Consider the following 23,424-nt stretch of genomic DNA (forward strand, 5'->3'; position numbering starts at 1 on the left):
TGACCTGGGATAAAGTTAGAAAATTTCATTTACTTGTATTTATATCTTAGTTAAGATTACTGGATAGGTTTCAAACTATATAACTGCTGGGGATTTTTTTTTAAATTGGAAACTGGTTTCAATAAATGTAACTAGTTATCTGAGATTGCTCAGACCCTGAGCTGAATCATATTTATAGGAGAGAAGATAAAAGCTCCAAATCTCCTTCTAGTCCAATAAATATTGTTTACTAAATAAATACCTGGCATTGGAAATGTATAGGTTGGGGAAGGGCAAATAAAAATGCTGAAATAAAATGGATGAGAACATGGAAAATTTAATGCTAATTCCTCATGCATCTCCATTGTTCATCATTTTATTCTATCATCCTCTGAGATTTTAAGGAATAAATATTATAAATGCTCATAATGTCAGATTATTATTAAACCCATGTATAGCACTGAACTTGGTGAGCATCCAAAGTTAAGACTTTAGAGACTGAAAACACATACTAAATGATATATTATTTCCCCTCCCTCATTATAAATTTACCACCTATTAATTTCATTAAACATTTCTTCCCCATTTCAAGCAAAAAAGATTTACTCAGACTTCTTAAAACATAATTTAGGCCACTTGAATCATATCAAATCTTTTCAGGGCATACTCCACTTGTAGTTCTTACAGTAATACTTTCTCTAGTATCAACTACCTGGTGGTTTGGTAACAAGCATATGCCAGTTGATATACTATGACAATTTTAGGAAATATACCAGATTTAATATTAAGCCTGTGAGAATAAATAGAAGCTCCTCCTTCCCTTCTGTTCCCTTCCTTGTCCATGGTACGGGGGTTTGAACTCAGGGCCTCATGCTTGCTAGGCACACACTCTACCACTTGAGCCAGGCCCCTCACTCCCTTTTGAGATAGGGTCTTACTATGTACTTCTGGCTGGCCTGGAATTTGTGATGTAGCTCAAACTGGGCTCAAACTTGGAATCTTCCTGCCTCAGCCTCCTAAGGGCTGAGATTATAGCATGTCACAATACCTTCGCATCATAACCTTCTTAAAGGGCATTTGTCTTTGTATGCGTACAGTATTAAACACAGTCTTCCTCATGGTAGGACAAAGTGAGGGCTAAAATTTAGTGTATAAATACATGGGTGAAACTCTGCATTCTGTTGTGCATGTCTCTTACTATCTCCATTTCTGTTGTGAGGAAAATTAAGTTAGCTAAGATCAAACAGTTAGCAAATAGATTTGTAGTTTGAATTCATGTCTGTCTCTTGATTTCACCATGTGATTTCCCATCCAGTACCACAATGTTATTTGTACAGTGGTGACATCTTCATTCATGTTCATCATCCCTCTAGTTAAACCTAGCCTTGAATGGAAAAGTCTGAAGACCAGTAAAGATGTGATTCACAATTGGCCTAAAGACCAATTGGAATGTTACATGTTATTATATAGTATATAATTAGTCTGTAATTGAGAGCTAAAAGCTAAGTCACAGACAGAGCCAGCCTTTGTCAATAGTAATGATTCTTTGTGGCCTGAATCTCTGATTTCATTTTCTTTTCCATTGTAGAAAACTGGTAAATAAAGAAAGGGATGAATGGCAATAGGAAAGGCAGAAAGACACAACTAAAGATTTGTTAATCAGGATAATGCTCTTCAAGAGCAGCTTTGCCTGTGTAGCATTATTGACATTTGCTCTTTCTTTTTCATAATGTTTATGACATTTTTATGGTTCTGTGGTACCGTGCTTGAGGAATTTTAGAACATTAGAATAATGTACAATGTTACTTGAGTCTAACTGTGTTTTCAGTGCCTAGGTCACCATTCTGAAAGAGGAGCAATGCTAGGTCTCAGCTTGAACATTGGAGGCACTTATTATATCACTGAACAACTATCCTATCTTTGAATCATATCGTTTATTAAGGAAATAAATTTTCACCTTCATATTAACAAAAAAATTTGCAGATCCTACCACCTTCCTGAAATTATTTATTAACATATCTGAAAAAAACTATGTGGCAATATATTTTACTAGGATGGTTCTTTGGTTCTTGGAAAAGTCCTCAGTGTTGATTAGCATTTCTGCATGGGAGAATGGAGTACATGTGCAGTCATAGAGCTAATATCATATTGTATCATTAAGCCTGTGGATTATGTTCAAATCTTCGTTAATATTTTTCTTAAGATAAAATAAAAAAAACTTCTAAATTTCAAAAAATATTATCTGGCCTTTTAAAAAGTTATCATTTAACAAACATGGGACCCAGACAAATTTTTCATTCTTCTAGGATAAGAGCAATAACCAAAGTACTTTGACAAGGGTCTCATTTAGACTCATATATTCTTATTTGATTGCAAACATGGTTTGCAATAATGCCTCTTAGCCACCTAGATGCTGGCTCCCATAAGATCATCCTCCAAGTTTCCTGCATACTAATAGCATGGCATGTTTGTTTAAAAGGCAAATTTTCAGGTTCTATCAAGAATGCTGATTCAGTAGAACAGGGGCAGGAAGGAGTCTTCCTTTGCCACCAGTGTTAGAAGTTACACTGGTGTGGGTGATCTGCAAACCATACCCTGAGAAACCCTCCATAATGTTTGCAGTAGTGACAGGGAAGGTAATTCATTTGGTTTTTGCCTCATTCAAAAATTACAAGGATGGTAAGACTTGATAAAACTTCTCAAATGTGCTGATTGAAAATGTCAAAAAAAATTTACCAGGCATGTGTATATGTGGGTGTGTTCACTTTTTAGAAACTCCCAACCTTTCCAGTTTCTCTTGTGCTCTATAGAATGCTTATTATGTTGTAGATCTTGCTATGGGAGATCAGGATACATCTAATGTCAACTCCAAAGTAATACACCCATCTCTGTAAGCACTACTCATGTCCCTCAGGAAGAAATCAGTATGCTTGGATCTTATTTGGGAAGTCCCTCTTCAGGTAAGGATTTGATAGGAAAACATATTGGGGGGGGGATGGTTGAGAGGAAGAGGAGAATGGGCGTTTGTGGTTGGGAAGTGAGAGTGTCCCCATCCTCCCATCTCAGCTGACCATCATGTTCTTCCCAGACCTATGCCTAGGATTTCCAAGTCACATTCAAGTTTCATCGCTGCTGAGAGACAGCACAGCTTGCCTATAGAGCTCTAGCATTGTTGGCAACATCCTGTAAGTGCATCTCATTTACCCAGCTCTATCTCTGCAAAGACTCAGCTGGTTCCCTGACAAAGTATGTGCTTTTTGACCCACATCTGAGAATCAGGCAAAGTGACAAAGGTCATGCCACTGAAGATGTAACTTACTTTTATTACAATTTTGAGGTTTCTTTAACATCATGGGTTTTTGGCATTAATTGTGACTTTTAAAAGTATTGCATCAAAATACTCTGTATTTCGATGACAGCTATTCTGTACCTCCTTAGATTCTGCTTCTTAGGTAAGTTTCTCAACCACCTCATCATAGTCCAGGCTCTATAGGTATTTATCCTGTGATATATTTAGACTTCTTGCTAAAGAAGTCTAAGCTTAATCTTATCTTAAAAACATTTTCAATTATTATGTCAATTGTCTCTACTTATTTAAACATGAACTCTTAGCCAAGGACTGGCTGGTGGCTCACTAGCTACTCAGGAGGCTGAGATCTGAGAATCGTGGTTTGAAGCCAGCCTAGGCAGGAAAGTCTGTGAGGCTTTCATCTCCAATTAAACCAAAAAAGCCAGAGCAGAACTGTGGCTCAAGTGGTATAGAGCTAGCCTTGAGCGAAACAAAAAATAAAAACAACGCAGGAACAGTGCTTATGCCCTCAGTTCAAACTCAAGGCCTAGCACAAAACCACAAAACAAAAGAAAACAAAACAACATGGATTCTTGAGAACTTATAAATTATCCGTAGAAATACAGTTCAAGTCTTAATTTTTTTGGTATGAGTATTACTGTTATTTTTAGATTTGTCTATCTGATCTGACATAAACTACCAGTATTAAGTAAAAACTTTGTAAAGAAGGTTTGAAATTACCTTCTTCTATTATTCAATGGCATGGTAGGAAAAAAATATATGTATACGGCAATATATTAACTAGTGACAGCAAAACCAACTCTGAGAGCTACTCTGCTAGGTAGTATGGAATATCAGAAGGCAAGTGACACACAGTTCTTGTCAAATGCTACTTACAACTTAAAAGTTGTTAATTACTTCGGGCAGATGCTACTTACAACTTAAAAGTTGTTAATTACTTCGGGCAGGATAAATGGGACATTATACCAAATGAGACACCATAGTGTAGTAAGTTGTCGAATTCAACACAAGTTTGCAGTGCTTCATAGTGAACTCAACGTTAACTTGAAACTTCATTTAGTGTTAACTGACATCATAAAATAGTACATGGAGAAAATTCACTATTTGCTAAATCAGCATACTTAATTGATACTATTTTCAGGTCAGGGTTGTTGAATGTGAGAGTAAAAGGAAATAATTTATAGTTACAATTATTAAGATTAAACAAATTAAAGAACTTGATCATTTTTCTGGCTGTTTCTGAAGCACATTCATTATAATATAGAAAAAAGTTCCCTTACTTGTGGCCTCTCCATTCATTTCTTCAAGTTCAGTATTGATGCCAACATCTATGGAATTCATTATTTTGTCAATCTGTGAGAAATAAAAGCCATGTAAGTGAATTATTAAACTCACTTTGAGTATCACATTTAAAAATAACTTTTATGTTTCAGGATCATATGTTCTTGGGTCATTGCATTACTACAAGATATAGACCAATAGGAAAAGAATAAAAAGGAAATGAGTATCTTTTGGGTTTGTATTTAAAATATAAATTATGCTTCTTTAAACTAGGCATGGTGGTACATATCTGTAATCTCAGAAACCTAGGAGGCAGAGATATCCTACCTGAATCTGAAGCCAGCCTGGGCAAAGGTAAAAAGACTCTATTTCAAAAACAAAATAAAACAAAAGGTCTAGAAGTCTAGCTCAAGTAGCAGAGTACTTATCTAGTATGTATAAAGCTCTGGGTTCAATTCCCAGTAAAAATTAAATAAAAATAAAACTCAAGCTTTAGAAATGGGTTTGCATGTTCTCCACATTTCTTGGAATGAAGTTTGTGCTCAGATAAATAAGTAAATTAAGAACTAGAAGTTTTTAAACTCAGAAAGGGACTGGGCTATTGGTGTACCCAGGAAGCTCTCTGGAATCCTGCTTCTTCTATCTGAGTGCATGAATCTCATGTGCCCAGTTAAAGTGGCAGATTTCAATTTGCAGGCATGACGATCAGAATCCAGTTTTAACTAAGTTGTTTGGCCAGACACAAGCTGGCTCGTTGCATCCAATTACAAGAATATGTACATGAAAACAACTAACTTCTGAAAGGCAATATAAATGTATTAGTCTTGTCTCCAAAAAAGGATTCTAAGAATGATTTCAAATGTATTCACAGAGCTTAAAAAATACAAGAAATGGATCATCTTTTTAAATCCACATATTAGCTTAGAATTTAAATGTCTATCTAATTCATAGCCATCTAGAGTTTAATCTCTTTATTCCTCTTATTAGCAACCTGAGTAAGACAGCAGGTTTCAGAAAGGACAATGAGCATTACTTAAATGTCCCATTTTGTTCAACCTGAAACAGAGCCAGAAATACCAAGTGATTTTCCCAAATAGCTCAATTCAGACAGTCAATATCAGAGCCATATCTATTTCTAGTTCTCAGAATACTATAGTGACCTAATGTGCTTTTAAACCAAATCCAACTGGCACAGCCTTTTGAAAGACAAAATGTGACAAAGTAGGATGAAATATCAATAAAGACTGTGGCCCATTCTTTAAAGAAATTCAAGAAAAGAAGCAATGAATTTTATTATTTCATGATGTAATTCTCCCTAGGGGCAAAAGATGATATTTCATAATCTTACAAAAGCACTTGCTTTAAGAATAATTCTTTCTGATTAAAGACATTATCTTTAAGTAGACATTGTTTTTAAGTTGGAGCTACTTGGCCCCTACACTTTTTCTTTGTTTCTCATATATATAAAAGGAAAATACCAAGTGTTATTTATTTATGATATATGATATGATTCTTGTAGAAAAGTCAGGACCACTGGCTTTACTATTCATATTAGGACTACAAGAAGCTGTTCTGAAAAATATGATATCTTAAAGAAAGGAGATGAGGGGCTGGGAAGGTGGCTCAGTGGTACAGCGCTTGCCTTGCATGTATGAGGCCCTGGGTTCGATTCCTCAGCACCACATAAGCAAAAAGCAAAAATCCTGGAAGTAGCGCTGTGGCTCAAGTGGTAGAGTGCTAGCCTTGGGCTGAAGAGCTGAGGGACAGCACCCAGGCCGAGTTCAGGCCCCACGACTGGACCCCCCAAAAAAATAAAGAAAGGAGATGAGTTAACGTAGTATTTAGCAATTATCAAATTGACACAGGGTAAAATGTAAGATTTCTCTAGAATTCTCAGTTCCAATGCCTGGGAGGGCATGATGGGAACATCTTATATCTCATAGCTAGTTATTACTTCTGCATGACATAAGTTTCTATGCAGACAGTAGATTTCTCCACATGTGTGGAACTGTTTATTTTTATACTTGCTATAGAAGAACCATTTATTACCCATAGAACCTTTTCCTTTTCCCTTCCAGTTATACATATTTGTTAATTTCTTCCTCTTTAGCTTCTAAAAGACTTAAACAGCTGAAAATCATTCCCTCATACCTCCCTCAACTCCAACGTCTTTAAAAAAAATAGCAAGAATATCTGGCCTTACTTCTTCCCACTCAGATGTGAAAGATGGTGTTCTTTCTGAAGTCTCTTTAGAACTGTGTTCCGCAGTTGAAGATTCACTCCAGTTAACTCTTGATGCTTTCTCCTTTGAAGGGTAGGCGATGAGATCAGAATCAGATTTAGAGACATTTTTGGATAAATGCATGTCGATCAGGGCTTTGGGCAATGACCTTATTCTCCCCAGAGTGCAAGCTCTCTCCACAAATCCCCCTGTGTTCACAATCCACTGGTCCCCACTCCGGGATCCACTCCTGGTTGTTCTTGTACCAACGATGGTGTGGTTCTCTAGTGGATTGCTTCTTTTGTGAAAAATTGTTCTACTGACCACTTTGGGTTTAATTTTCTTTACCAAAGGTTCTGAGCTCTTTTCTATTGCAGTGTGCTTAAAAGGCAAAGGACTGCTTGCCGAACTGCTTTCATCTTGTCCTTCTTCACATTGCTCTCTTTTCCCATACAGATGGAATGGATTTTCAGGGGACTCACAGGCTGGAGAGGATCCATGGAGAAGGCCTGCAAATTGCCCAGGATCATATTCTTTAGGGGGATCATTGGCTTCCTGTTGAGAGGGGTCCTCTGCAAAAGGAGAAAGGATGTCAGGATACTTGTTTGTATAGCACTCCGAAAGCTACCATACACACACAGTACCTGTATGAACGTGAGCAACATACAGACATTGGATTTATTGCTACATTGCAAGACTTTCACTTTAGAGAATGGCCTTTACTCTGTAGTGCTGTGAATACAAAATGAATGTATATAGAGTATGACTTAAATCTTCCTGAGTTACAAAAGACCTGAATAAGTGACCTTGTCAAAGCCTATTTGTTCATTCAATGAATTCTTAATGCTCCATGAAGTAGGATAGTCACATTAAAAGCCTCCATAGTACATGATCGTCACAGAATAGTAAGGCATCAGCCAGATGAGTCAAAATTGCACATGATGGTACCCCTTTTGCCCCATTCCCAGCCCCCCAAATCTTGAGAGAAGTACAATTAGAAGTAATTTATTGTTAGCAATCCTGATGGTATTATTTTAAACATAAAATTAAGAATAATTCTATGCCAATGTTACGATCTCAACAAAAAGAGTTCGTTCAGACTTAACAAGGAAAAATGCATCTGTAATATCATTAGAAATTAAGACTGCTATGTAAAACTGATATTGAGTTATTAACACAAAACTATCATTTTCTTTCTTCTCTGAAATAGCATTAGTTATTTTCTCATGTCTTTAGCTCTTTGGAATTGTAATGTAGAAAAGAACCCAAAGAAGAGAAAACATTTTCATTGCTTTAGGTTTTTTTTTTCCTGAGATAAAACATAAATTTTCCTCTGAGATTTAAAATGCGTTATACTAGACAAATCAAAATCCCTATAAATTGGAAAGGAAGAGGGTCTTTAAAAATGGTCAATTATAAAAGGCAGGAAGATGGTAGATAAAAGACAGCTAGCATTTTCCTGTGTCTACAGAACACTGAACACCAGGGAGTGGTGGGTGGAGCAGAAAGGCAAGACAGGGAAACAGTAAAGAGAAGGCAGTTAGATGCCAGATGAAATCCAGAAATAACTGAATTTTGGATTTATAAAAGGAACAATAGAGCCTAACATAGAGCACTAAGCAAAATGGTCGGGAAGGGGAAATTCCTCATTTCTCAGCAATAGCTGCAAGCAAAAGAAGAAAGGAAAACATCAGGGAGCTGGATAGGCACTCTGCAAAAGTAAAGGTGAAGGGAGCAGAGAAAGCATATCCTAGAGAAGGAGCCCCTGCCCTTCCTAGCTTGATTACTGGTGTATTGGAAGGAAATCTTAGAAAACTCTTCTGGCTGGAGAGAGCAGAGAACCCTGAAGCTTATATCTCCAACCCCAAAGATCTCTCCACTGGAGAATCAGTGTGGGCCCAGGACACTGGTTGCCATGTTGTGACTTAGATTTATGCATACGTATTCTATTTGGATATGAACTGCATTGCAAAGGGAAACCACCAGCAAACACACTGGGGAAGCTGTAGCCTGAACTCTGGTGTGTGTGGGGTTAATCAGAAACCCATGCCTAGTTCAGCCTGTCCTGACTTCTTGGTTTGACTGCTTTGTACTTCTGTAAAGGGCCTGAGAATGTTGGTGGACAATAGCTGCTGCTTAGGAATTATACAAAGCTCTCCTCTTTTCTTTCTTCTCTTAAATAGTATTAGTTATTTTCTGATTTCCTTAGAAACCCAGAGAAAGTGTCCCCTGGCTCCCCTGGGTCTCCTGGCTAAGTTGGCGGTAGTAGTTTGAGGGGAGCTTCTGAACTCCCCCTATCAGGTTTGAATATGGAAAAAAAAACTAATAAGAATTTATCATCTAGAAGGAAAGACAGTGCTAAGCTCACTTCAAAAATAGTCCTTTCTAGTCTTGTTTGGATTTTAGAGAGGAAAAACATCTGGCTTCGTAGGAAATAAAGTGAAAAAAAGTCTGAGATGAGGTGGGAAAGGAATCCATCCTATTCCTTCACCAAGCAATTTTTCCTTCCCTCTCTCATGTCTTCACTTCCTCCCTCCTTCCTTTGTATTATTTTGTTTTTCTCAGTACTTAATTTATTTTGTTCTATTATTGCTTATAGTTTCATCTCTTAGAAGTTGCTCTTTCCTGTCTTTCTTCTTCATGTTTCCTTTCCCCATTGCCCGTCTTATTATTTACTAATACCTTTGGCCTAATAATTTTTAAATTCCTAGTTCATCACACAAGTATTCTACTTCCTTCCTTTTATAATCTTATTGCATATAGTTAATACTTTCATTTTTTAAAACTAGCTTGAAATACTGGATTTATATTTAATATTTTTTATTGCCATCCACTTTTTGTCCTCTGGGTGGAAGTAGAAATTGTAACTCCAACAGAAAGCTGCCAACTAAGAAGAGACCCTATTAAAACATGTATTCTAAAAAATGGACAAAATATAATCTAGAAAAGCAAGAAATAAAAAAGCTCAAAGCGGTGTTGGGAGGTAGCAGGTAGCCACAGGTGATGGAGAAATGTAATGGGAATGAAAAATGGAGCATGAGCTCACTAGGTCTCTGAGAGAGAAATTTCCAGCCAAACATATAGCTTACTAAGGTCATAGAATGTCACAAGATGGTTTGGGGGTTCTTTTCTTTTTTGGGTACTCTTAAATATTGGTGAAAGGATTCATCCCAGCCTGAGGTGAATCAACAAATAGTTCCTGAAATAATAGATCTTGAACTAGAGGTCAAATGAAATTTAGTAAACTTCTCACAATCTGAGGCTGACTCTCCTGTAAGTGAACTTAACAATATCTTTGAAGAGTAAGCCCATTATGCTTCAATAAAAACTTTTGCCACAGTAAAAATAATTGTCATTCTCACCCTAGTGATGACGCATTTTCATTATCCACATCATGTTATAGTTAAAATGTTGATAATACAAATTACAATAGAAACCTTAAAAGCCAGAAAACAAGGAATGTATCTATTGCAGGCCCTGAGTAAAAATAACTGCCAATCAAGACTACTATTCCCAGCAAAGTTTCCTTTAACATCTATGAATAAATAGTTTCCATGATAAAGCACAAACTGAAGTAATTCATGATCAATAAACCAGCACTGTATGCATATCTGAAAGAAGAGAATTTGATCCAAAATTAGAAAAAGATTAAGTCATTACATATTAATCAAGGGAACAACCCATTAAGAAGTTATAATGACTGTAAACATAGGCACTGAACACTGGTACACCTAATTGCATTAAAGCAACTATTGGTAATAAAAGGACAGATAGGGTCAGATACAATAATAATAATACTCTTCTATCTTAGAAAGATACATCATCCAGATGGAAATTTAACAAAGAAACTTCAGATTAAACTTCACCACAGATCAAAGGAATTAATAGACATTTACCAAATATTAATATTAATAGGCAACTATAGAATTTAGATGTCCATAGAATTTATAGATGTCTATTAATATTTTATACTGTGGAATACACAGTTTTCAGAAACCCATAGAACTTTCTCCAAAATAGATCACATTTTAGGCTATAAAGGATGTCTTAAAAACATACAGAAAAGTGAAATAACTTTATTTTTCTCAAATCACAATGGACTAAAATTAGAAATCAATAGCAAGAGAAACTATATAAGTATGGAGATTGAACACTGCAGTTCTCAATGATCAGTGAGTTGTTGAAATTGGGAAAGAAAATTTAAAATCCTTACAATGAAAGTAAAATTAAAACATAATTACTAGGAACTTCAGATCACAGCAATGACAGTTCTAAGAAGGAAATTTCAGGTTATGAGAGCTTGCATTAAAAAAAAACCCAGAGAGATCTCAAATAAATAACCTAATGAGTAGACAGAAAAAAAATAAAGATCAAGTTAGATCTTAATTATCTAAATCAACGAAGCAAAAAGTGAAAGAATATAAAGAATGCAGTATGAGGAGGGGTTAGTTAAAAAAAGGAAAGATAAACAAGATTGACAAAGTTTTAGCCCAACTAACCAAAAAGGGAGAAAACCCAAATTAATAAAATTAGAGATGAAAAGGGATATTGCAGCATATATCAATGATCTAGACAGCCATTGGGGAATATTTTGAAAATATATTCATATAAGTTGGAAAATCCTGAAAAAGTGAATCAACCTCTATATTTGCATGATCTTCCATTGAAGCAAAATAATATAAACAATCTAAACAGATCTACAATGAGCAATGACCTTGAAGTATTACAGTAAAAGAGAAAAATCCCAGGACTAGATGATTCACTTCAGAATACATTCAAGAATAATTAACACCTTAAACTTTACTGTAAGACAGAAAGGAAGGAATATTACTATACTCATTCTATGAGGCCAGTAGTACCCTGATACCAAAACCAGATAAGCATCCTCACAATAAGAATAGAAAATTATGGACTACTTTCCTTTATGAACATAGATAAAAATATTCTCAATGTAAGAATTACAAACTGAATTCACCAACACAGTAAGATGATGATACATCATGATCAAGTTGGTTTCATTCTAGGAATAAGAGGATGAATGGTTCAACATGTACAAATTAAGAAATAAAACACATAAATAGAATCAAGGGGAAAAACTCATCATCATCTCCACATATACAAAAAACTCTGACAAAATTCAACATCCATTCATAATAAAGAAAAACTCTAAAGAACCTAGAAATAGAGGGTTATATCTCAATATAACGAAGGATATATACAAAAAACTATAGTTAATATTATCCTAAAGGGAGGAAAGCAAAAACATGTCCTTTAAAATTGGACAAAGTGTCCAATCTTTTCTTTTATTGAATATAGTGCTTGAATTCCTACCCAGAGCAATGAGACAAGAGAAAGAAAAAAAAGAGATATAAATAGGAAAGAAAGAAGTTAAATTGCCCATTTGCATATTATATGTTCCTATACTTAAAAGATTCTAAAGTCTCTACCAGATCCCCTTACTGCTGAGAAACATTTTCATCAAAGTATACAAAATAATATATTAACCAGCAGCTTTTTCTGTATAGTGACAATTCACATGCTGAGAAAGAAATCTAGAAGTCAGTACCATCTAAAATGGCCTAAAATACTAGGAACAAACTGAGTTGAAAGACCTCTACAATGAAAACTATAAAATATTGAATAAAGACATTGAAGAAGACATAGACTTATATGTTAATAGATCAGTAGAACTGAAGTTGTGAAAAATGGCTCTATTACTGAAAGTGATGTACAGATTCAATGTAATCTCCATCAGATTCCAATGTTATTCTTCACGTAACTAGGAAAAAAATCTCTAAAATTTATATGTAAGGAGAAAAAGAGAAAAAAAAAAAACAAAAACAAGAGTAACCAAAGCAATTGTGAGCAAACAAAGTAGAGCTGGAGGTATCACAATATCTGATTTTGAATTATTGTTATAGATCCATAGTAACAAAAAATAGCGTAGTACTGGCACAAAAACAGCGTATGCTGACTAATGATAGAGAATACAGAAAAAAACCCATGAAAGTAAAACCAGCTAATTTTTGGCAAAGGTACCCAAAACATACATTGGAAGAATAAACAGCCTTTTCAACAAATGATGTTGGGAAAACTGGTATTATATGTAGAAGACTGAAACTAGATTCTTATCTCTCACCCTATATAAAAATCCATTCAAAAATGGATGAAATAGGACCTACAAGTTTCAAACAGATGGCTTTCTGAATATGACTCCAACAGCTCAGGAAATAATGGCAAGAAGTGTCGTGTGAGATTGCTTAGTAAAATTACCAGAGTGAAGACAGAACCTAGAGGATGGGAGAGAAATTTTTGCCAGCTATTTATCATGCAAGGGATTAATATCCAGAATATATAGCATTCAAAAAATAAACTCAAAAGAAAAAAATTGCCCAATCAGTGAATGGTTAAGTGAATTGGAAAGATCTCAAAAGAAGTACAATTGGCCATTAAATCCACACACAAAAATGTTTAACACCTTTAGACATCGTATTGTAACATCTGTTATCCTGGAATATATATTACTACTAAAACAAAACAAAATAACAATTTAGGACTGATTTACCAAGAGGACAAGTAAGGAAGCTCCTATTTGTGATTATTTTCAGAATTTTGGAAAAGTGTGCCAACAGCATTAGAGCTTTGTTTGTTTGGCATATGTAGTTCTCCCTAAAGTTACACTAACAGAATAGGAAATAAGATCAGGCATTTTCTTTCTTCTTCCTAGTTGACTGGATAACCCATAGTGCTTTACAACATGAACAGGTGGGGACGGATGGCAGACATGGCAAGTAACAACAGGAAGGAGGAATTCTGAAATAAGGTAGTTTAAAATTTCACTTTGAAAATTGCTGAAGGGTAAAGGGATTGAGTTTGAGTTTGAGAGGAAAATTGAGGGGTCATCTCAGTATCATGAAAAAAGATGAAATAAAAAGCCATCAAAAAGGGTTTCTGTACTTAAAGATAATATAACTATGTAAAAGAGGGTTTCTGACCATATTCATTATCTAGAATAATGAGAATTTTAGGGATTTTATGTTATTTAAATTTTCTGTGAATAATATCATTAGGTTCTGACCTCCTCTATGTTTTGACAAAAATGACCATAATTACAAACTGAAAATGCTTCATATTGTCCAAGTCCTGTAGTCACAAGTTGTTACTCACCTATGCAAAAGCGAATTTAATTGTCAGCCTATTAGGGTTTTGAATAACCCCAGGACAGTGAATTATGACCTGCCTCTCTCAATGGCCAAATTGTAAAGCTTAATCAAAGAAAACAAGTTATAAACCTAAAAAGCTTGTGTGAAGGCAGATTATAGCTTGGGGCTCCATGGTACCACACTCTTCCCTGCATCTACTTTTCCCTGCTAACTCCCACTATGGCCATGCGCCTAGAATTCTCAGTGGGGCAGCAGAAATCATATTTGAAAGGCACTTGTGCATTTGATCCCTTGTTCTTGGAACCTTGCCATATGTGAGCAAACCAGGCTGGATTGGCATATTCAGTTGTTTTAAATGTAGGTTTTATTATTTCTCAGGTATGATGAAGCTCTAGATCAGGAGGCAACTGTCACTGAAGAAAAATATGGACTGCTTTACTCAAAAATCCAAAAAGAGAGGCTCACCACGTAGTGCAGTCGGAGATGGTGGGGGATGGTGGGAGGGAGCCAGGTGACAAGCTAGGGCAAACAGGAGGCAGAGGGAGTAAGGAGAGACCACTAGATAAGAGACTTTATTGTAGTTTCTGTGGGGAAAAAACCAAACAGAGCAGAGATAGGCAGATTTAAGATTGATTAGTGTGAATAATTTCAGCAGATTCTGGAGCATAAAGATTGTCCCTTGGTAGTCAGGGTAGATGAATCATAGCCTAGAATATGGAGCCTGTTAAAGAAGGTAGTTAGGGGTTTGTGCTCTGGATTGGAGGATCACATATGGAAGGCATGCTTACAAGTGAGTTGTTCACTGTTTCTGGCAATGAATGGCAGTCCCTCCATGATCAGCAAAGCTTCAACATGTCACAGCTTATAAACAGAACCAAGAAATATGTGAGTGAAATAATGTAAGACCAACCAACCTTAGGCTGATCTGTCTCCTGACCAGGATACATCAATGAGCATGCTAGGATGAGCTGAGTTGGCCCAGACCAGAAAAAAAAAAAAAATGCTCAGAACCAGGAGCTAAAATAAGGGCTTTTATTTTAAGTTTGAGGTCATTTGTTATGTGTCAATAAACAACTAATTCAGTTGAATTCTCCTTAATTAATACATTCCTTAGAAGAAATGCTGGTAATGTTTATGCTTTTGCATCTGGAAAATCATGAGAATAATAGTATAGATCTAAAAGTTGTGAACATTAAATAAGGTAATACATGTGTCTTAGTTCATATGAGCTGCTGTAACAAATGTTATACGTTTGGTAGCTTATAAACAACAGTTCTTCATTATTTCTCATAATTCTAGAAGTTGTGAGGCCCAAAGATCATGACACAAGCAGATTTGGTGTCATATGAGGACCTGATTTCTAATTCACAGGCATTACGACTTGAACATGATTGATGGGATAAAGGAGCTGTTTGGCGCTCTCTTCCTCTTATTCTTCTTCTTCTTCCTCCTCCTATTATTATTATTTTTTTTGGCCTGGAACAATATTTGAATTCAGAGCCTTGTTCTTGCTCAGTTTGCTTGTTCAGCTGAAGCTCTACCACCTGAACCCTGCTGTTAGTTATTTTGAAGATGGGGTCTAGTAGACTTTGCTGCCAAGGCTGGCTTTGACCCTTGCTCCTCCAGATCTCATCCTTCTGATGGTTAAGATTAGGTGTGAGCAATTTTCTTTTGTAAGAGCCACTAATCACATCCATGAGAGACCCATGAGGTCCCCACTCCTAACACCATCACATTGCAGGTTAGGATTTCAACATATGAATTTATGGGGATACAAACATTTGGATCATAGCAAAGTAAAACAGTTGAAACAGTGCCTATTGTATAGAATAACAAATATAACAAAAATTTAAATCTAGATTATTCCATTTAAATAAAAAATGTATAAACTACTTTGTTAATGATTGTTATTCTGACAGAGTAATTATATGAGTTTTACTCTTTCGTTTTTGTTCATACTTTGAAAAGTATACGCTTCGGCAAGATTTTGTGTTTGCTTACTATTTCTTTAGTTCCAGTGGAGGCATGCTATATAGATTATACTGTTTTCATTACTTGCCTCAATTAATTTCACACTTCTCTCTTGATAAGTGGATATTTCATGCCAAGGTAAAGGAGTAAATCTGTATGAATTCCAATCTAATGGTTATTCAAAACATTATTAACATTTCAAAGAAATTTCAAAGTATCTAGTAGTAAGTAGTCCAATGTCTTATTCATCTTTACCCACAATCCTTACCACCTAAGTAAATACCCAAATAACAACAAAATTCAAAATGTCATGTTTAGGATTAAAAACAGTTTGTAAGAAAAGGTAATTTTTATTATAAACCATACTTCTTGTTTACTGACTTTATGAAATAAACCAATAGAATCACCCCCACCCTCATAAAAAAATGTGTGAGATAACAAAAACAAAATGACCACATAATAGCAAAGGAAGATACCTGATGGGTCATCCTTTTAAGACAGCTAAACATCAAATATCATGGCCCTAAATTGGATGGGCAAAAACATGAGATGCTATCCAGAAAACAAACCAAAGCAAAAAGATTGGAGGTGTGGCTTAGGTGGTAGAGTGCTGGCTTAGGAAGGACAAGGCCATGAGTTCTAACCTTAGAACTATAAAACTTAAAAGGACAATTTGAGTCTTAAGTAATGGAACTAAAACTAAAACTAAAATGGCCATCCAATCCATTCTCTTTTTGTTCCATGACAATTCTGTCCTGATGTCATTAGATGAGGAGGAGGGAGATACTGTCCACACCTAAGTGGAGATGAGGGCTTGCAGTGGCCTGGGATTGGGTAGCAGAGTCTGAGCACAGCAATCATTTTTTGGAGGCAAAGCAGCACAGCATGGTGGAGTCTAACCAGGGTTGGGAGGTGTTCTTGGGCTCTGAACCTCCAACCTGGAACATTCCATCAGGTGAACACCTCCCACAAATGTTCAGATTGGCTTGCCACAAAATATTATTTATTGTAAAGAGAAAAAGAATAACTATACAATAGCAAAATCTTGGATTTTTCACTCAAATAATCTTACTCAAATAATCAAGATTTTTATCATTGATAAAAGAACATACCAGAAGCATATAGCACTTGATAAACTTCAATGAAAAAAATATAGAATCATTTCTGGATTTTCCTGCCAATGACATATAACTTGTGTCCAGTCATGAAGAAATGGAAGGGTTTGGGATGGTCTACCCCACAACTGGCCTCTAATCTTCAAAAGTGTCAAGGTGAAGGCCAGAAAAGTCAAGGTGAGGCAGGAAGAAACTAAAAAGATACTGTGATTAAGTGTAACACATGCCCTGAAATGGATCCTTCCATTGTTTTAATCATGTATAAAGTAAAGCTAATGAAACGTGAATGAGTTCTGAGAAGGAGGTACTAGGAATGCATTAATGTTATTTTTCTGATTTGGTTGCACTGGGGGTGTGGAAGAATGCTCTTAATAGTAGGAAATGTTCATGGAAGTAACAGTTCCCAGCATGGAGTCCAGTCCTGAAGTCTCCAGGTTTCCAAAAGCTAAACACAATCTTTCAGACTAATACCGAAGTAGTACTGGCCCTTTTCATTCTCAGTATCTCAGGACATAGTGGGGTTGTCCAGAGTCTATCTGATGTGTTTCCATATTGGAAATTTGAGATGCCTCTATATCTTAACTGGGGGAATTCACATACTTTCATTTCTTGTTGAAAGAGCAATGTCTTATGTTGGACCCTAAAGGAAATGGAGGATATAAATGTCACTTATATCCCTGCACCACATTGTGAAGAACTAAGAACAGGAATGTCATCTGAGTAGATCTAACAGGAATGCCAACAGAGCGGCTCTAACGTCCCACTTCAAAGGAATGTTTAGTCTAAGTTTTGGATAGGTATCATTTATTAAGTCAAACGTGTTCTCTTCTAAGGTTGCTGTGAATTTTAATCATGATTAGATGTGGAGTTTATATCAAGTGTTTTTCTGCACCTGTTGGTTATGTAATTTTCATTCTTTAATCTGTTAGTGTGAATGACATTTATAAATTTTAAAATGTTAAACGTTAAATATTAATGGGAAAAAACAGTGTGGACATAATGAACTTTTAAATTTTCTTTTTATATCCTTGTACATTTAGTTTGCTGGTGCCTTCAGGTTTGCACATCTACTTTCATGAATGAAGCAGGTTTCCAGCTTTACCTTTCTTCTGATTGTTTAGTTTTTTGTTTGTTTGTTTTTTGTTTTTGGTCATGGGGCCTGAACTCTGGGCCTGGGTGCTGTCTCTCAGCTCTCCAGCTCAAGGCTAGCGCTCTACCACTTGAGCCAAAGCGCCACTTCTGGTTTCTCTGCTTATATGGTGCTGAGGAATCGAACCCAGGGCCTCATGCATGCAAGGCAAGCACTCTACCACTGAGCCACCTTCCCAGCCCTGACTGTTTATTTCTGATAGAAAAGATTCTCATCCATTTTGAATTATTCGGGGAAAAAATCCCCAATTCTCTGTATAAGTTTGGAATTACTTGTTTCTTGAAAGCTTTTATATTTAACATTAAAATATATTCTTTGAAGGAAGATTTTAAATTAGTCATTTAATAGGTGTAGGAATCTTGTGTTTTTATGTCTTTTCCAAGTTTTAATTAGCTATAATTATCCAGGATTTCACTATTTCTCTCATTATTAAAAATCATGAGTGCTAGGTGGTTCATGTTTTTCCTTATTTTTTGAATTCTTAAAAAATTCATCATTATACAACAAAATTAACAGGACTTAAGAAACAAAGGACTTCTACCCATCTGGTCGAATCACTACTAAATAATCCCATGCTGCTGATCACATGTATGGCATATATGTGCACACCGGAGGGAAACCAGGAGGATGACACAGAACTAGAGGGAATCAGGGAAAAACATACAACAGCAGGACCCATCAATTGCACCTGGACATTGACCAAAATGAACTAAGCAACTCAATGGCAGCGAAGGGAGGGAGGGAATGAGTGGGAAAGAGGGAACAGCTGATGCTATGCAAACAAAAGAAATGTACATATCATCCAATGTGGAAGAAATAACTGTATTGCAAAGCTCATAGAACTCATAAATGTTATAGACTATGATAGACAATTTGCTCCATGAAAGTAAGAATGTGTTTTTGACTTTAACTAAGCATTACTATCCCACAGTACTGTGAAATTTGGGAAAGTATGTAACCACTTAATCACAATAAAAAATTTGAAAAAAAATCAACATTAAATCCCTTTTCATTCTTGATATAGCTTATTTACATCTTGGTTTTTAAGATTTTTTTTACTAGAAATGCATCAATTTTTAAATTGTATCCAAAATTTTGTTTCTGACTTTCTAGATTTTTATCATATTTATTTTCTATTCCACTTATTTCTACTCTTTACTATATCCTTTTCCTACTTATTTAGAAATATTGGGAAAATATCTGACAATTAACTTAATTATCTTGTTTTTAGAAAATACAGTATTATTGTACATTATTGACACATGCTAAAATCTCCTTACAGCCAAGATTGATTTCTATCACTCTTTCATGAGATCCATGTATTCTCTGATTGTTGGCTACAAAGCTATATGCATTTTATCAGCTTTTTGTTAAATGTGCTGTTAAGGTCTTCCATTGACTAAGGAATGTTGAAATCTCCTATTTTAATGAACTTACAAATTTTCCCTATAGTTGTATTAAACATATATACACATTTCAGTTTAAATGCATATATGCTTAAGTTTTTAGTTTCTGGTGAATTGAACATTGCATAATTTCATAATTCGCAGTAGCCTTCATATGCCTTCAAGGTTAAAGTCTATTTTTCTGGCTCTGACATTGTCATCCCAACTTCCTCCAGTCTAGACTTCTCAGCTATAATCTCTTGCTTATATTTGTGTGTGTGTATGTGTGTGATTATCTATAGGTATATCTATTATCAAAAGCATAAAGCTGGATTTGTTTTTTTTTAACATCCTAACAATCTCCTTTGATCAGTGAATTTAGATAATTTATGATTGATTGATTTTTGTGACAGTTTTGGGGCTTGAACTCAAGGCCTTATACTTGCTTGGCTTTCTTGCTCATGGCTGCCACACTACCACTCAAGCTAGGCCTCCAGTCTGGAGATAGAATTTTGCAGACTTTTCTGCCTGGGTTGGCTTCAAACTGTGATTTTCTAGGGCTCAGTGTCTTCAGTAGCTAGAATTACAGGTGTGATAACCAGCATGTTTTGATTATTTATATATTTAAAGTTGCTTCCATTTTAGTTTTTGATATTTTCCTTTTTGGTAATGGGAATTGAACCCAGGATGTTGTACTTGCTAGGAAAGTGCTTTGCCATCTAGCTACACCCCAGCCCTAGATATAATTTTTTATGTTTCATATTCTTTTCCTTCCTTCCTTTCTTTTCCTCCCTCCCTCTCTCTCCTCTCTCTCTCTGTCTCTGTCCGTCTCTCTTTGCCTCTCCCTGTCTTTCTCTGTCTCTCTGTCTGTCTCTGTCTGTCTGTCTCTCTCTCTCTCCTTTTCTTCCTCTATTTTCTAGCTTCTGACACTGTCACCCCAACTTCCCCCAGGCTAGTATTTTTCCTCCTATGTATGGCTGTAAATTTATATATTTTATTTGTATTTTTAAGGTACTCTTACCTATATTTTACCATATAATTTTAGTTTAACAAATTCTACACTTAAACAATATTTTAGTTACACCCTTCCTAAATAATTTAAATATTTTATAGCCCTTTAAATCTAATTACCCTATCTAATAAATATTGCTGCCATGTTTTAATTCTTTCTTCTACCTTAATAAATCAGCAGCTATTATTTTACTCAGACCATTTATTAAAACTTACATCCATGTTTACCACTTTATTTAGTTACTATTTATTTCTTAGATTAATCAGAGATCATTTTCTTTTTTAAAGTAATCTTTGAGATTTTTCCTTTGGTACTGGCCTGGTAGTAAATATTCCCAGTTTTCAACTACAAATGGCTTTATATTTTTCTGTGGCCTCTACCATTCCCTTCTCATGGCTGTCATTGTATCTGCTTTTTTTTTTTTGTCATTCATCCTTTCTCTTTGAAAATCTTTTCTTTGAAAATATTCCATATGTCTTTCAATTTCGCAATAATGTGTCTTGAAATTGATTTCTTTTTATCTCTCCTTCTTGGACTATAGTATATTTTCCAGACATATGAACTTCTGTTTTTATCAAGTCAGGAAAAAGACTCAGCCACTATTGATAAAATTTTTTCTTCTATATTTTCTTCATTCTTTTATCCCCAATCTCTATGAATAGATTAATGTTTTTAATTCCATCCTTCATATCTCTTCACATCTTCCATATTTCTACCTTTTTGACATTTTGTGATATACTTTGAGTTACAGAAATTTAAATAGCTTCTAATCTATCACTTAGCTCATCAAAATGTTCTTTATCTGTACATAATCTTTGTTAGCCTGTTTGTTTGTTGGCCTGTTTGTTTTAGAGTGCTGAGAATAATTTCAAGTGCTATAATTTTCAGATATACAGTGCCATATTTTTTTCAGATTTGTCTGCCATTTGTTGTTAGCTGTTGTTTTTATTTGTCTTCATGATTAAACAGTCTGCTAAACATTTTATGTATATCATAGCAGTTCTATATCCTGTTTCAGCAACAATATCTATGTAGTCATTGGAGGCCAAGTACATGTTATTTTTGCTGATGCCTACTTTCACTGGTTTACTTTTCAAGGTGGTCAAAAATCATTCACATTTGGGCTGGGTATGCGATGCAGTGTTAGAGTGTTTGCTAGTGCGCACAAAGCTCTGGATTTGATCCTTAGTGCTTCATGAGAAAAATAATTTATTATTAAAATACTGATTTTAATCTATGGAAGCTTGTCAATCTGTGGGAAGGTTTTCTGCAGAGATGATTTATATCCCTTTAAGATTCCCTGGATGCGGGCTGGGAAGGTGGCTCAGTGGTAGAGCGCTTGCCTTGCATGCCTGAGGCCCTGGGTTCGATTCCCTAGCACCACATAAGCAAAAAGAAAAAAAGCCGGAAGTGGCACTGTGGCTCAAGTGGTAGAGCGCTAGCCTTGAGCTGAAGAGCTGAGGGACAGCGCCCAGAGTTCAGGCCCCACGACCGGACCCCCCCCCCCAAAAAAAAAAAGATTCCCTGGATGGTCTTGGCTCAGTCGTCCAACATTACCACTGACCCAGGGAACAGTGTCCTAAACAATAGTGCTATTATTAACATCTCAACTCATAACAACACTGACCCTCTTGTCTTCTATCATAGTTTTTAGAGGGCAAGGGTTGTTACAGTAGACAATGTCTCAAAGAAGAAACCCTATTTAGAGTGTTTTATTTTTGTCCTGCTGTGAAAAGATCTCCTACAGCCCTTAGATTGGATTATACTTTAAGCAAAATAATGTTAATGTAAAATTGTGTATTCATAAAAGTTTCATATGAAAATACAAAATTTATTAGCATCCCAAAGTTAGTTTGTTTGTTCTTTTGTGGTTGTGGGGCCTGAACTCTGGGCCTGGGCGCTGTCGCTCAGCTCTTCAGCTCAAGGCTTCCACTTCCAGCTTTTCTTTTCTGCTTCTGTGGTGCTGAGAAACAGAACCCAGGGCCTCATGCATGCAAGACAAGCACTCTACCATTGAGCCACCTTCCCAGCCTACTAGAATCCCAAAGTTTTTGATGTGACTCTTTAAATGATGTGTGCCACACTGAAGGAAAGCCATCAATAGATTACTCTGTCATATAAACTTATACATTGTAATATGTTTTGCAATTCCGCAAGATAGTTTCTATTCTAAAATAAAACCTTACAAATGGGAAATCTCAGATAAAGTTTTAATAACCAGAATATACAAGAGCTCAAAAAACTTCAAAGAATCAACAACAGAAATAATAATTGGACAAAGCAGCTAAACAGACATTTCTCAGGAAGAAGTACATATGGCTAATAAACATGTGAATAGATGCTCAATATCTCTGGTCATAGAGGAACTGGAATTCAAAACAACATTGAGATTCCATCTCAGTTCAGTAAGAATGGCCTTCCTCAAAAATATGAACAGCAACAAATGCTGGTAAGGATGCTGAGGGAAGGTACTTTAATACGCTGTTGGGAATAAAAATTATTTCAATCACCATAAAATCAGCATGGAGATGCCTAAAACGATAAAACCTAGAGTTACCCTATGATCCAGCAATACCATTCTTAGGCATTTATCCAAAAGACTGCGTGCCAGGTTACAACAAAGGCACCTGGCACACCCATGTCATTACATCACAGTTCACAACAGCCAACTTATAGAAATAGACCAAGATGCCCAACAATGGAATGGATCAAAAGATGTGGTATAAACACAATGGAATTGTGTGCAGCCATCAGAAAGAATAAAATTGTATCTCAGGGATAGGGATAGATTTGGAAAACATCATACTGAGAAAAGTAAGCCAGGCCCAGAATGACAA

General features: G+C 35.7%; 1 protein-coding gene across 11 annotated transcripts in view; it reads right to left on the reverse strand.

Moving 5' to 3' along the window:
• The window catches only part of Anks1b (ankyrin repeat and sterile alpha motif domain containing 1B), a 972,026-nt gene that overhangs the window by 445,586 nt on the left and 503,016 nt on the right, over positions 1-23,424 (reverse strand). For all 11 annotated transcript variants that reach the window (XM_069990836.1, XM_069990828.1, XM_069990821.1 and 8 more), the window contains exons 13-14: positions 6,774-7,363; positions 4,570-4,642 (exon numbers count right to left, since the gene is read on the reverse strand). In XM_069990836.1, coding sequence (XP_069846937.1) covers positions 4,570-4,642; positions 6,774-7,363 — 663 coding nt within the window. The remainder of the gene's footprint in view (positions 1-4,569; positions 4,643-6,773; positions 7,364-23,424) is intronic.

This window comes from Dipodomys merriami, unplaced genomic scaffold, assembly GCF_024711535.1.
Source record: "Dipodomys merriami isolate MVZ:Mamm:240054 unplaced genomic scaffold, mDipMer1.0.p SCAF_10, whole genome shotgun sequence".
Taxonomy (NCBI): Eukaryota; Metazoa; Chordata; class Mammalia; order Rodentia; family Heteromyidae; genus Dipodomys; species Dipodomys merriami.